We start from the raw sequence: 16,544 nt of genomic DNA on the forward strand, positions 1-16,544 counted from the left end.
TGGGAGAAATATCAAAAACCTCAGATATGCAGATGATACCACTCTAATGGGAGAAAGTGAAGAGGAACTTAAGGGCCTCTTGATGAGTGTGAAAAAGGAGAGTGAAAAAACTGGCTTGAAACTCAATATTCAAAAATCTGAGATCATGGCACCTGGTCCCATTACTTCATGGCAAATAGAAGGGGAAAAAGTAGAAGTAGTGACAGATTTAATTTTCGTGGGCTCCAAAATTCCTGTGGATGGTGACCGAAGCCATGAAATTGAAAGATGTTTGCTTATTGGAAGAAAAGATATGACAAACCTGCAGGTGGGCTAAGTCGTTTCAGTCGTTTCCAGCTCTGCATCCCTGTGAAACATAGCCCTCCAGGATCCTCTGTTCATGAGATTTCCCAGGCAAGAATATTAGAGTCGGTTGCCATGCCCTCCTCCAGGCGATCTTCCTGACCCAGGGATCGAACCCACATCTCTTATGTCTCCTGCATTTGCAGGCAGGTTCTTAAACACCAGTGCCTCCTGGGGAGCTTAAGATGGCATATTAAAAAGCAGACACACTTTGCCGACAAAGGTCTGTATAATCAAAGCTATGGTTTTTCCAATTGTCATGTGTGGTGTGAGAGTTGGACCATAAATGAGGCTGAATGCTGAAGAATTGATGCTTTTCAATTGTGGTGCTGGAGAAAGCTCTTGAGAGTCCCTTGGACTGCAAGGAGGACAAACCAGTCAGTCCTAATAGAAATCAATCATGAATATTCACTGGGAGGACTGATGCTGGAGCTGAAGCTCCAATACTTTGGCCACCTGATGCGAAGAGCCACTCTTTGGAAAAACCCTGATGCTGGGAAAGATTGAAGGCAAAAGGAGAAAGGAGCAGCAGAGGATGAGGTGATTAGATAGCATCATTGACTCAATGGACATGAATTAGAGCAACTTTGGGAGATATTGAAGTACAGGGTAGCCTGGGGTGCTGCAGTCCATGGGGTCACAAAGTTTGGACATGACTTAGTGACTGAACAAAAACAAAAAAGTGTTTAAAACCTGTAAATACCAAGTTTTGTAGGAAAGCATTACAGCATTATGTCACAGAAAGATCTGGCCTACTTGAATTTATTTTACACAGAGAAAAATAATGAGCCACTAACAAGGGAGACTGAACTCGTTGGACCAATGACATAGAAAATGTAACATCAGGACAATTCCAGGACACATGGTGTAATAAATGCAATTCTGCTTGTGGAGGTGACAGGACTGAATATCCTGGTCTTCCTCAAAGTCTAATAAATAAGACTCAATTTCAAATTTCAAAACAATATTTGATTCCTGTATAATTTCATTCAAAATTTAAAACTGGATAGACTCTGAAAGTCAGATGGACTGATTATTTTTTGTCATTTTATGGTGAAGTAATTTTATTTATTGAAAAACCTAAATAGAGTCATAAAACTCAATACTAAGACAGAGATACATTAATGATTTTGGATAAAATTTCCATTCACCAAGAAGCCTAAGATCTGCAAGTTTTTAAAAGAGTCATTAGATTCTGGATAGGGAAAAGTATAGGCTAAATGAATGACCTGTTAGCAGATTACCAAAAGTTTCATAGGCTATAGTAAATTATATCCTAAACAGGATGGAAAAACTATTTTGCTGAATAATTATCAGCATATGTCAACTTGTCTAATATTCATTTCTCCTCAGCTCAAATTTTAATACTGATTACTTTTTTCATGCCTTCTTTCAGGATCTGCCTAATTTAATGACCAGGGAAAGACAAGCAGACAAAGCAAAGGTCTGTGGTGAGTCAGACTTTTTCCCATGCATGCACAGACCACGTGGTCTATGAACATGACAAACCCCACTTCCTGTTGGGGGGAGTCACACAGGTACCGGGTAGTATGTATATGTGCTGCCAGGCACTCAAAGACACTGAACTCTCAGCTTGAGGCAGAACTGAGCACATTTGAGCAGGGGAATCTATGCCTCATGCCGCTCTCCAGCCTGCTCTGGGTGTTCCTGGCCTCCACCTTCTCTGGTAGGGATGCTTGCAAACATGGGTGTGAGTGTTCAGGGTGGAAGGACTGCACACATGCACGTGGTGCTTCACAGGGACTTGGGGAGGAAAGGAAAGATGGAGAAAAGCAAGAATCTTAAGATTTCAATTTTTGTCTTTGGATCCTAAATAACTCCTAAATTATTTTATTCACTGCTTCATCTTTGTTTTCTGATTTTTTCCCCACAGGATCTGCTGTGGCCCAGAAAGTTACTCAAGACCAGCCAGATGTATCCAGCCAAGTGGGGCAGTCAGTCACCCTGAACTGTCGGTATGAAACAAGTTGGACCACTTACTACCTTTATTGGTACAAGCAACCTCCCAGTGGACAGATGACTTACGTTATTCATCAGAGTTCATCAGCTTCAAGTGCAAGGAAAGACCGCTACTCTGTAAACTTTAAGAAAGCAGACAAATCCATCAGCCTCACCATTTCAGCCTTACAACTGGAAGACTCTGCAAAGTACTTCTGTGCTCTCTGTGAGCTCACAGTGCTTGAAGTAATAGGAAAAGCTGTACAAAAACCCCGGAGCTTAGTAAGAGAGAGCCCCCCTGCTGCAAGGCCCCAGCTGAAATGCACACCCGCAGACCCCAGACAAGAAATGATAGTCCTGTGGTTATTTAAGTTGTGGTCTGGATCAGAAGATTTAGTTCTAGTTAAAGGCACCTTCTACGTTATTCGGAAACAGGTGTCCAGAGTAACTTTCTATTAATATATTTTCTTGAATTTTTTACTTTAAATCAGCTGTACAGAACATGTGTAAAGTTGTCTAAATTTGAAAACTTGCCCCATAATACTTTAAACTGGCAGTTTTACTTCATCAAAAACCTGGGTCTAGTTATATGGAAGCACCATCAAAACTATCTCCATAGTCACTCTCTCTTAGACTTTGTGTCAGGGCACAATCAGAAAAGCAGACCATGGGTGATGTAGAATAAGAGATTAGTTCTAGGAATTAGAACTCAGGCAATGGCTAGAGCTGGTGGACGAGTCTGTACAAAGCTGTTATCTTCATATCTGCTGTTGAGCCTGAATTCACTTTAAGTCAGCTTAGAGTAACATTGATGCTTTTGAACTGTGGTGTTGGAGAAGACTCTTGAGAGTCCCTTGGACTGCACGGAGATGCAACCAGTCCATCCTAAAGGAAATCAGTCCTGAATATTCACTGGAAGGACTGATGCTGAAGCTGAAATTCCAATACTTTGGCCACATGATGCGAAGACCTGACTCATTGGAAAAGACCCTGATGCTGGGAAAGATTGAAGGTGGGAGGAGAAGGGGACGAAAGAGGATGAGATGGTTGTATGGCATCACTGACTCAATGGACATGAGTTTGAGTAAGCTCCGGGAATTGGTGATGGACAGGAAAGCCTGGCATACTGCAGTCCATGGGGTCGCAAAGAGTCAGACACAACTGAGCAACTGAATTGAACAAAACTGAACTGAGGTTAACATTTGTAAAGCAAAGTCTGATGGGGACAAAAGCATGGACCAACTGTGACAAACAAAGTCATACTTGAACTATGAGGACAACTGGAACCCACAAAGACTTGTCTGTCCCTCACCTCTTTCAGTCTCACAATAGTGGGCGACTTTGAAGAGAAGTGGGTATCATTTGCCATCTTGCTACATGCATACTTGGCCCAAGACAAAGAAAATGAGGAGGACATCTAACGGGAAGTGGAGGAGTTGTGAATCAACAATAAGATGAGCTAGTTCGGCAGCAGCAATGTGTAGAAAAAGCATTTGCCAAAATCCAATAGTCAGCCATGGTGAAAACTCTAAGAAACACAGGAATAATGGACAAGTTCCTCAACAGCTCTTAGCATGTTTACTGGTAAAAGACTATACTTTTCCCTAAGGAAGGCAACAAAGGGAGAATATCCAGTTTAATCACTCTCCTTCAGCACAGTGCTGGACGTTGTATCCAGTGCAGTAAAGCAAATAAATATGTAAACAATCTTTTAAGCCAGAAAGGCAGTCAAATGACCACCATTTTCTATCTATGTAGAAAATCCCAAAGAATATACCCTCCAAAACTCCTAAGACTATTAAGTGGGTTCAGAAGGTCTCAGGATATATAAGGTAAACACACAAAATAAAATGCATTTTTATATACTATCAGTAAACATGTGGATGCCTAAATAAAAAATATAATACTGTATACAATGGCTCAAGAAAGACCCTAAATCCTTAGGCATAAATCTAAGAAAATATGTACAGAAATTATACACCGAAAGCTACAAAACACTGGTACTTCCAAAAAATAAAAATAGCCAATTATTCTAGCTATTATCCTAGAAAGACCAACTTTCCCCCAGTGGAGCTGCATAGGCACCTTTAGAGAAAATAAATTGATGGCACATGTATTATGGCACATCTTTTTGGACTTGATTTTGTTTATTGACTTCTTTATCTTCATACCAACAGACCATTCTATTTTAATTACTGGGGCTTCATACATGTTTTGAAACCTGGAAATGCAAGTCATGTTTTCCTTGTCTTATTCAAGGCTTATTCTAGGTCTTTGCACTTTCATGTAAATTATAGAACAGCTTCTAACACAAGAGATTGAGGTAATTTGATTGGGATTGTGTTGAATTTATGAATTCATTTAGGACAATTGACATCTTAACACCTGGAGTCCTTAGATCCATAACCTCTTTATTTATGTCCTCTCTAATTTCTTTCATTCATTTAGGTCCTCTCTAGTTTCTTTCGTTAGTGTTAAGACTTTTGTAGAGGACTTGTATTGTTGCTGTTGTTTAGTCTCCATCGTGTCCAACTCTTTGCGACCCCATGGATAGTAGCCCACCACGCTCCTCTGTCCACGGGATTTCCCGGTCAGGAATACTGGAGTGGGTTGCCCCTCCCCTCTCCAGGGGATCTTCCCAATGCAGGGGTATTTGCTACATGTACAAACGTATGATGTGTAAATAAAAATAATCCACCTGGTTGGCAGGTGGACTCTTTACCACTGAGCCACCTGGGAAACAAGGCTACTTATAACAATTTTATCTTTTATTTCTTATAGCTTTTTTTTTTACCATAATTAACCTAAATGCCCAGCATCAAATCCAGAGCTAGGACTAATTGGGTTAAGAAAATGCAAATACAGGGAATTAATTATGCCCTGAAATAGCCAGAACAGAGCTAGATACCTGTCAATATGAGAACAGATTTAGTTCAACAGCCAAATAAATGGTACCAACCTCTTGTCTGGGGTTTGGAAAACACTATTTCATTGAGCAGCCTTAGGAAATGGTCTTTCCTGATATTAGTGTCTGTAGGTGGCAAGGACTGGTTAGTTACCCCAGACCTCAGAAGTGAGGACATTTCTCATCTCCCTAAAATGCTATGTGATTTTTATCTCTCAAATCAAAATTATTCTAGAGTTATTGGAGAGGAATCAAGAAGAGGTCTTGCATACCTTATATTACATTAGTTCCCCAGCATTTGATAAATGACATTTTAATTGCATTTTCTAATGCTTTTGCTAGAATCTAGAAATAAAATTGATTTTTGTGTTTGGTGACTGTATCAATGCACTAATAGGTTCTAGTTCTTAAACAGCTTGTTTAGAGGTACTTTATATTTTCTACATGTATAAACTTGTAAATCTGTAAATTAAAATAGTTTTGCTTCTCCTTTTATTTTTTTTTTTTACTTTTTGCTTCTCCTTTTAAAAGTTAATATATCTTATTTCCTTTCCCGTTTTGATCACAGGCCCTCCATTAGGACAGTGAATAGAAGTAATGAATAGAAGTACATGTCTTGTTTGTGATCCTGTAGGGAATAATATTGACTTTGATATTTTCACTGATACCCTTTATTAGATTTGGGAATTACTCTTTTATTTTTGGATTGTTGGGAGTATTCATCATGCAGAGACATTAGCCTTTCATCAAATTCTCTTGATTTTTTAAAATTAAATTAAGTACATTACTTTGGTTTTCATCAAGCAAAGAAGGATAACATCATCTCATATGGTCAAGATATAATCTTCTAAAATTAAAAATCCTGAAAAGAGCCAATAGGCTAAAAGTCTTATTTTTAAATTCCTCATATTTTGGTTTTCATTTTTTCAGTTTTCACTATTATTTAAAATGCCACTTTGAAGTGTGACATCAAATCTTCTAAAAAATAAAGTTAAAGAAGCCAAAAAGCAAAAACTTTTTTTTTCTGCCTTTTGGTAATATAATAAAATAATATATTCCTACATAGTTTAAATGAATTCATTTTTAGTTGTTCCTATATTTTCAGTAGTGGGTGTTGACTTGTGTGTGTGTGATCTGCCACAGAACAGACTACCAAAGAATATTTATGAACATTTGTTAAATATTTGTATGGGAATAATATTTATACCCATATCAGTTTAATTTTCCTCCATCCTAGACTTGGGATGTTTGTTATCTGTTATTGAATTTTGTCCTTGAATATAACCCTCTATTTATCCTGTTGGAGTCTTTTGTTTAACTTGACTTGCATAGTATTGGAAGATTGCTTTTAGAATAATTTCAAGACTTGTTCAGTATAACTTCTTTCACTAAGTTCATGAATAACAACTCATCTACTCATTCAGAAAACAGATAACTCTTGAGTGCTTTACCTGTACCAATCTCTCTCTAAAAACATTGAATAACCTTTAAATATGGGAAGACAAAAGGCAAAAGGAAAACTACAAAGAAGCCAGCAACAGAGGATCATAATGGGGGTGTGACAAAGAAAGGAGCCAGAAATAATGAAAACAATCTGTGGAGTGGCATAGAACTAAGAAAACACAGATGAATACAGAGGTTATACAACAAAGATGTGTGTGTCTCAGTCGTGTCCAACTCCTGGGACACCATGGACTGTAGCCCACCAGACTCTTCTGTTCATGGATTTACCCAGGCAAGAATACTGGAGTGGGTTCAGTTCAGTTCAGTTCAGTCACTCAGTCGTGTCCGACTCTTTGCAACCCCATGAACTGCAGCATGCCAGGCGGCCCTGTCCATCACCAACTACCGGAGTCTACCCAAAACCATGTCCATTGTGTCCTTGATGCCCTCCAACCATTTCATCCTCTGTGGTCGCCTTCACCTCCTGCCTTCAATCTTTCCCAGCATCAGGGTCTTTTCAAACGAGTCAGCTCTTCGCATCAGGTGGCCAGAGTATTGGAGTTTCAGCTTCAACATCATTCCTTCCAATGGACACCCAGGACTGATCTCCTTTAGGATGGACTGGTTGGATCTCCTTGCAGTCCAAGGGACTCTCAAGAGTCTTCTCCAACACCACAGTTCAAAAGCATCAATTCTTCTTCACTCAACTTTCTTTATAGTCCAACTCTCACATCCATACATGATCACTGGAAAAACCATAGCCTTGACTAGATGGACCTTTGTTGGCAAAGTAATGTCTCTGCTTTTTAATATGCTGTCTAGGTTGGTCATAACTTTCCTTCCAAGGAGTAAGCATCTTTAATTTCATGGCTGCAATCACCATCTGCAGTGATTTTAGAGCCCAGAAAGTCAGCCACTGTTCCCACTGTTTCCCCATCTGTTTGCCATGAAGTGATGGGACCAGATGCCATGATCTTGGTTTTCTGAATGTTGAGCTTTAAGCCAACTTTTTCACTCTCTTCTTTCACTTTCATCAAGAGTTTCTTTAGTTCTTCACTCTTTGCCATAAGGGTAGTGTTATCTGCATATCTGAGGTTATTGATATTTCTCCCAGCAATCTTGATTCCAGCTTCCTGGAACACCTGTGCTTCCTCCAGCCCAGTGTTTCTCATGAGGTTATTGATATTTCTCCTGGCAATCTTGATTCCAGCTTCCTGGAACACTTGTGCTTCCTCCAGCCCAGTGTTTCTCATGATGTACTCTGCATATAAGTTAAATAAGCAGGGTGACAATATACAGCCTAACCATACTCTTTTTCTTGTTTGGGACCAGTCTGTTGTTCCATGTCCAGTTCTAACTATTGCCTCCTGACTTGCATACAGGTTTCTCAAGAGGCAGGTCAGGTGGTCTGGTATTCCCATCTCTTTCAGAATTTTCCACAGTTTATTGTGATCCACAGTCAAAGGCTTTGGCATAGTCAATAAAGCAGACATAGATGTTTTTCTGGAACTCTCTTGCTTTTTTGATGACCTAATCAAATCCCTTATGACTATACAGTGGAAGTGAGATTTAAGGGACTAAATCTGATAGACAAAGTACCTGATGAACTATGGATGGAGGTTCATGACATTGTACAGGAGACAGGGATCAAGACCATCCCCAAGAAAAAGAAATGCAAAAAAGCAAAATGGCTTTCTGAGGAGACCTTACAAATAGCTGTGAAAAGAAGGCGAAAGGCGAAGGAGAAAAGGAACGATATTCCCATTTGAATGCAAAGTTCCAAAGAATAGCAAGGAGAGATAAGGAATCATTCATCAGAGATCAATGCAAAGAAATAGAGGAAAACAATAGAATGGGAAAGACTAGAGATCTCTTCAAGAAAATTAGAGATACCAAGAGAACATTTCATGGAAAGAAGGGCTCAATAAAGGACAGAAATTGTATAAACCTAACAGAAGCAGAAGATATTAAGAAGAGGTGGCAAGAATACACAGAAGGACTGCACAAAAAAGATATTCATGACCCAGATAATCATGATGGTGTGATCACTCACACTCACCTAGAGCCAGACATCCTGGAATGTAAAGTCAGGTGGGCCTTAGGAAGCATCACTACAAACAAAGCTAGTGGAGGTGATGGAATTCCAGTTGAAATTTCAGATCCTTCAAGATGATGCTGTGAAAGTGCTACACTCAATATGCCAGCAAATTTGGAAAACTCAGCATTGGCCACAGGACTGGAAAAGGCCAGTTTTCACTGTAATCCCAAAGAAAGGCAATGCCAAAGAATGCTCAAACTATTGCACAATTGCACTCATCTCACACGCTAGTATAGTAATGCTCAAAATTTTCCAAGCCAGGCTTCAGCAATACGTGAACTGTGAACTTCCAGATGTTCAAGCTGGTTTTGGAAAAGGCAGAGGAACCAGAGATCAAATTGCCAGCATCTGCTGGATCATTGAAAAAACTGAAGTATGTAGTGATTTCCTTTTCAGGAGACTGTTCCTGACCCAGGGATCGAACCGCCGTTGCCTACACTGCAGATGGATTCTTTACCAACTGAACGACCAGGGATATTTATCTTTCTACCTAGGAACCTTTGAAAAGGTTGACATCCGGTGGGAGTTTAGCTTTGCAGTTCATATATTCAGTCACTAGAGGGGGTTGAGTCATTTGGAAACAGCGGTCCTTTCTGGCTATAAAGGAAAGGAAGTTTGCGTTTTCCATCGATGTTCCACAGAAAAGTAAAAAAAAAAAAAAAAAAAGATAGATTTTCATTATCTTTAGACAACTTGATTTTATAATCCTTTGTTGATGTTATGCCCGATGTCCAAATCCCCAAGCGGGAAGAGAGAAGGCCTCCAAGCCAATGCAACTCGCAAAAAGGGAAGTTTATTGCTGACTCGAGTCAGGGCTCCTGCCGCATCCAATGCAGTGGTGCGGGGTCAGAGAGCCCCGAGCCCAAGCTGTTACACAAATTTATAGGGTGAGCACACGCCGTTGGTAGTTGGTTTAAGCAGATTGGTTACATGTTTGCAAAGCAATTTCATTGGTCAAACACACTCAAAACTTTCAAGTGCGGGACTTTCCCAGGGGTTTCTGCCCCGTTCCTAATTGGCAAACAGCGGTCAGTGTTAAGCTGATTGGTTGTATCCAGGTGGCCTGATAATCTTACCACCCAGAAGTAGGAAGGCCTACTCCTAATCTAAGCTGCCTGCCATGGCGTTACTTCTGCTCGCCTCACAGTTGAGTGCATGTGGTCAAGGATTCAGTGAATCATAGCCTTACAGCCTAAACCTTTTCCATGTACCTCCCTAAACTTTCCTTTCCCATTTCCCACCCCTGGTTAACCCTTCCCTTCCTTATTCCTTATGCTCTTTTCTCTTCACTTCTCTTTCTCTGCCAGGATCATCCACCTCCACCCTTCTCCACCCTGGAGAGTTTACTCTCCCTTCCATCTTTTCTCTCTGTCTCAGCCTCCTTGGTGCAGAGCACCTACAAACGTGGGCACAGAGGACATAAGGATTAAGGACCATTGTTCAAGGAGGACGAGGAGAATACCATCCATGTCATCAGTTACTATATCAAGAACCGATGCATTGAGAAATGTCTGCCTAGATGGAGACAGATGAATGATTCCAAGGACCTTTTCAGGACACTGAGCTCCAATATCTGAGCTCAAGACGTTTAGGTTTTTGTCCCAATGCTCTTAATATCTCCTGTCCCTCAGAGCTACCACAGCCTACGTTGAAATCTTACATACATTTCCTAGAACACGGATGGGAATTTTTACCTCTTTACAATTCAGAGCTCAGTACAGTTTTCTGGGATTAAACAATGTTTTCCACAAGATTCATGGAACATCAGAAAATTTCTTTGAAGAAGAAATGATAGAACAATGGTTCTGGATAGACACACCATTGTGATCAGTGTTCCTTTTCCAGAGCCAGACTTTAAACTTCACAAGGGATAGCAGTCGGCACCCTGTGAGGTGGGGATGTCTCTCCTTCTTTGGGGGATGTGACTAAAACAGGGGAGGGAGACCTAGACGAGGAACTGCTTGATCACTGGCTGACAGATCCTGGCAACAACACACCGCAACAGACACGTGCACTGGTTGTAGGTCTCTACCAGCAGCAGTTGTTTCTGTTCTCTGGAGACAAGCCCAGGAGCAGCACAAGTGTGAGCTCTGAGCCCACAGTCCTGGTTTGTCCTTGAAATATGAGGCTGATGATTGGAGTAACTGTTTTTCTGACCTTGGGTAAGTGTTCTGTGTCTGCAAGGGATGACTTTGAGGCCAAGGGAGCATTTGCTCTCTACTCCTCTCCCTGTGTTTTATTCAGCATTATAGCAATGGAATTGAGAACAGATCTATGCATTTGCTAGGGAGTACAAACTTCTACATGACAGGTTAATTCATAGCCATGATCTGGAAGAGACCTTAGCAGTAAGCAGATTGGAAGAAATCTCTGGGGTTATTGAGCCAAAGACCCATGGGCTAAAGCCTATAGAGTTCTCAGATTCTTGCCATGTGTCTTTGGTCCCTATATAATAAGCACCAATAATATTCTCAGGACATACATAAAAACACTGGAGTAGGGGGTACGTCCAGACAGTTATGGGAATGTTGTGCCCTTCATCCACAGAATTTCACTGATTTGTTATCAGGGGATAATTTTATTTTCTTGACACTTTAGGGATTGTGATTAATGCTAAGACCACTCAGCCCAGCTCCATGGATTGTGCTGAAGGAGAAAATGTAAACTTGCCCTGTAACCACTCTACCATTGTTGTAAATGACTATATACATTGGTATCGGCAAAATACCAGTCAAAGTCCACAGTATGTCATTCATGGCTTACGAGGCACAGTGAACAGCATGGCCTTTCTGACCACAGCTTCAGACAGAAAGTCCAGCACCTTGGTCCTGCCCCAGGTCACCCTGAGAGACACCGCTGTGTACTACTGCGTCTTGAGAGAGGCACACTGGGACAGATGGGGCTGCACCTGGGCAGTATCTCTGGTGGGAAGAAGGGGGGCACTGTGGGGGAGCAGTCACGAGAGCAAATCTAGAGTCATCTGGAAGGAGAGTCAGAGAGCAGTGAGAGATAAGGAAAATGAAGGGAAGGGAAAGGGAAGAAGATGGATAAAGAAAAGAAGAAAAAGAGGACAAGGAATAAGCACCTAGTTTACTGATGAATCTGAGAAGAGTTTTGAGGATTGTCAGGATCATAATTTTAACATAGCGATAAAGTAAGAGGTGTTAATAATTTTTATGACTCTTTCTCATGTCAATAAAATGTTGGTTTCAGTGTTCTAGTCCCAACATAAGAAGTGGGAAACATACAAATAATTCTCCTTGTACCAGAGGCGTCTTCCATTAGGATCCAAGGGCAAGTTGAGACTCTGATATGTTATAGTTGTTCCACTTACCAGAAACAAACTACACTCTCTGAGAAAGATTTGAAATGTTTTTTGTTGCTAGTCTAGAACATTCATATTTCCCATGAAGAAGTTTTTTGAAAGAAACAAAAATTAAGTGAATAATAATTTTTCACTTTCTAGGCAGGTCTGGAAACCCTGCCTCTGTAAGGAGTTTTCATCAATTTGATAATCCCTAAGCAGCACACGGGGGTTCCCCTGTGGCTCAGCAGTAAAGAATTTACCTGCAGTGCAGGAGCTGCAAGAGCCCCGGGTCCAATCCTTGGTTCAGGAAGAGCCCTTGGAGGAGGGCATGGCAACCCATCCCAGTATTCTCCCCTGGAGAATCCCATGGACAGAGGAGCCTGGCGGACTACAGTCTTTAGAGTTGCAAAGAATCTGACATGACTGAAGCAACTTAGCATGCAGGCGTGCAAGCAGCACATGGGGCTTACCCTGGTGGCTCAGTGGTAAAGAATCTGCCTGCCAATACAGGAGACACAGGTTCAGTCCCTGGTTGGAGAACTAAGATCCCACATGCTTTGGTGCAACCAGGCCTACGTGCTGCTACTACTGAAGCATCCTTGAACTGTCCATCAGAACGTTAGTGTCTGCAGATGACTTCACTTTCACTGCGGTGAAAATATACAGGTCCTCATCTTCCATCCCTTTTACCCCCAAATCTACTGACAGAGAATCGATATTATTTACAGAGTCTGAGGTAAGAGCACAAACTAAAATTATCTTTATATGGTTTCAAAAGCACTTATTTTTCTCTAAAATGGCCTACTAAAATTAAAAAGCAGAATATAAAACTAGTGATAAACAGTTTAAAAATGTATTTACAATAGAAATTTTAAAAAATAATTTATTTTAAAATTATAGCTATTTTATTAAAATAAAACTATTACAATTCAATTTTCAATGTCTAGCTGGTGGTAAAGATAACACATATTGCTCTCAATGCAGGCTTAGTCTAAAATAAATATATATATAACTTTTAAAGTCATCAGTACCATTTTTATGGAAACCATATATATGCATTAATATACAATTTTTTTGTCTCTTTCTGACTTACCTCACTCTGTTTCACATGTTCTAGGCTCATCCACCTCACTAGGACTGTCTCATATGTGTTTTTTGATGGCTGAGAAATATTTCATTGTATATAAGTACGACAACTTCTTTATCTGTTCATCTGTTGATGGACCCTATTTGTAGGGCAAAAATAGAGACGCAGACATAGAGAACAAACTTTGGACACAGTAGGAGAAGGAGAGAGCGGGAAAAATTGAGAGAGTAGCACTGAAACATATGCATTACCATATGTAAAATAGATAGCTAGTGGGAAGTTGCTGTGTGATGCAGGGAGCTCAACACGGTGGTCTGTGACAACCTAGAGGGGTTGGGGGAAGGTCAAGAGGGAGGGGACGTGTGTATACTTCTGGCTGATTCACATCCTTGTATGGCAAAGCCAACACAATATTGTACAGCAATTATCCTCCAATTAGAAATAAATTAATTTTTAAAAATAAATTTAAAAAATAATACTGGTTAATACAGCAAAGTGTTCCAGCCAATAGAAGCAACTTCTGATACTGTGCTGACTCGTGAGCACCCTTCAGAACCACAAGTAAGTGCATAAGAGAAGCAAAAGCCGCATCCTCAGCACATCTGGGAAACAATATTTCATTACGGAAGAATCTACTGAATCCATGCCATGTGAGAGGAAGACAGGGCTATACAGTTAACTTTTGCTTTCTTTTCCCTAAAATTCTCCCAAATTCCTAATCAGGGTCTGCCTTCTCCTAAATGTTCTCAGAAAGTATCCCTTAAGTCATAAAATAACGATCTTTCTATTTCCCACTCTCACCCGCCCCTGGCCAGCACATTCTGAGTTGGTTGCGGTGGGGGGTGGGGCGTCACGTCAGTGTCACCTGAGCAGGATTTGTTGGGTGAGCTGATTGGCTGCAGGAGCAGGAACAACTTACATCACTCACTCCCTCAGGGTTTAGTTAGGTGTCTTGCAGTGAAAATGTCCCAACAAGAAGAGGAAGCATCATGAAGAGGCTAGCAGGCGCTGTGCCGCAGTTTCTGTTTGCCCAGGTTTGCTGTGAGTTGGGGCCGCCCCACAGGGAACCTGAAGGAGTGAGGCGCTGCTCTATTGTTGAGGGAGAGAGAGGAGCTGACAAGTCCTGCAGACTGTCTATCCTTATTATCTATGGTGATGGGGGAGCACTTTCAGGGTTTAGTGGGAGTTACAGTGACCCTCACCAGTGACTGTTTCTCTTTCCTCATCAGGTGTGCGAGGGGCCGATGTGGAGCAGAGTCCCCCAGCTCTGAGTCTCCAGGAGGGAGCCAGCTACACGCTTCAGTGTAATTTTTCCACTTTCCCACAGAGTGTGAATTGGTATCTTCAGAACCCTGGGGGCCACCTCATACAGATGTTTTACATTCCTTCAGGGACAAAGCAGGAAGGAAGATTAAATGCCACGACAGTCCCTACAGAACGCCACAGCTCACTGCACATTTTCTCTTCGCGGATCACAGACTCGGGCACTTACTTCTGTGCTGCGCAGCACGGTGCTCCCCAGCACCTGCGGCCTCTACACGAACCCTCCTGGGGCTCAGCCCCTCCTCCAGCCTCAGTCACACCGGGAGGCCCCCACAGGGCATTTGCAGTGCTTAATGTTACTCACCTACATCAGGGCAGTTTTACCCACAGATACTTTTTGGCCCTACAGATTACGGAGTTTGGTCTTTATCTTCCCTTCTCAACATGTATCTCCTTCTGCACTAGAAACTTCTGACTGGGAACTAGCAAAGTAGTTGACAGGAAGACAGAATTAAAATAAATATTTAACGACAGCTTCCCAGGTGGCTCAGTGGTAGAGAATTTGCCAACCAATGGAGGAGATGCAGAAGACATGGGTTTGATCCCTGGGTTGGCAAGATCCTCTGGAGTAGGAAATGGTAATCCACTCCAGTGTTCTTGGGAAACACTGGGAAATCTCATGGACAGAGGAGGCTGGTGGGCTCCAGTCCATGGGGTCTCAAAGAGTTGGACTGATTGAGTGACTAAGTACACATGCTGAACTCAAAAATGTTAAAAAGTGAAAGGAATTAAATGAAATCACTCCAATAAAGATATTATCAGTTTGTGAGAGGGTGGGGCCTACTGAAAGAATTAAAGCAGATATGAACTTAGAGTTCTAGCTGGCTGAGAAGAGCAGAAAAGGAACTTGAGTTGTCACTGAGCACTGATGCCAGAAACAATGAACAAGATACTGGGAGCATCATTTTGATTCTGTGGCTTCAACTAGGCTATGACTTGTGAGGAGAAAATCTAGGAAATCTCATCAATTAGGCGGACTGAGAAAACTGGATTACGAACAAGCTCATACAGATAGAAACGCAAAGAAATAGGTGTCTGTGGATCTAACAACTTTTTATCTCTTTAAGTAGGGGTGAGTGGACAACAGAAGGAAAAAAGTGATCAAGAGCAGGTGAAACAGAGCCCTCAATTTTTGACAGTCCAGGAAGGTGAGATTTAAATTCTGAACTGAAGTTATGAGAAGGGTGCGTTTGACTATCTCCTGTGGTACTGGCAATATTCTGGTAAAGCCCCTGCATTCTTGATAGCCGTAAGTTCAGTTATGAATTACATGGAAGATGAAAGTTTCAGTTTCCCTCAATAAGAGTGCCAAACAGCTCTTATTGTACATTGCAACTTCCCAGCCTGGAGACTCAGCCACCTACATCTTTGCAGCAAGTGTCCAGTGCTCCCCAGGCACCTGCAGCCAGTACCCAAACCTGCAGCTGAGCTGCAGCCACACCCTGCTGTGTAGATGAAATACACATGCACACACACAAAATCTGTTTGGACATAAAAATCTTAATGTATTTAAGAAAACTGAAATTATATAGAATTTATTCTTCAACCAAAATGGAAAAGATACAGAATATCTAGTAGAAAGAGATGTCTGTAGAACCTCTCAAATATTTCAAATATATGCACTAACTTAAAAATAAACATAGGTTAAAGAAACAATTATTCTGACTTTAGAAAATATTTGGAAAGTAAATATTGTGAGAGCACATTATATAAATATGTATGAGATGCAGCTAAAATAATACATAAAAGGAAATTTATGCTTTTAAATGCTTATTTAACTAAAGAAAAAAGATTGAAAAACTATCATCTAGGCTTTCAGTGAAAGATGATAGAAAAGCAAATTAAACCCAATATAAACTGAAAGAAGTAAATAATAAACTGTTGGATTGGTGAAATACAAAGAAAGCTATAGGGGTAGCCAGGAAATACAAAGTTAATTTTGCTAAAACGGTCAATAAGTTTGAAATATTTCTAGATAGAATTATCAAGGGAAAAAAATAAAAAACACAAATTATAAATAAAAGTAACTAAAAAGAAAGTTATTCTACAAGTTCTATAATGTTATAAGGGTAATAAAGGA

At 40.8% G+C, this 16,544-nt stretch overlaps 2 gene segments (V, D, J or C); both read left to right on the forward strand.

The window, feature by feature from the left end:
* The first annotated feature begins 1,898 nt into the window (after nucleotides 1-1,898).
* LOC133066964 (T cell receptor delta variable 1-like) lies at nucleotides 1,899-2,760 on the forward strand. The segment is given in 2 exon segments: nucleotides 1,899-2,029; nucleotides 2,237-2,760. Coding segments are annotated over 2 exon segments (573 nt in total).
* An 11,370-nt stretch (nucleotides 2,761-14,130) lies between these two features.
* Nucleotides 14,131-15,892, forward strand: LOC133066965 (T cell receptor alpha variable 22-like). The segment is given in 3 exon segments: nucleotides 14,131-14,182; nucleotides 14,371-14,652; nucleotides 15,843-15,892. Coding segments are annotated over 3 exon segments (384 nt in total).
* The last annotated feature ends 652 nt before the right edge of the window (nucleotides 15,893-16,544 follow it).

Source organism: Dama dama, chromosome 12, assembly GCF_033118175.1.
Source record: "Dama dama isolate Ldn47 chromosome 12, ASM3311817v1, whole genome shotgun sequence".
Classification (NCBI taxonomy): Eukaryota; Metazoa; Chordata; class Mammalia; order Artiodactyla; family Cervidae; genus Dama; species Dama dama.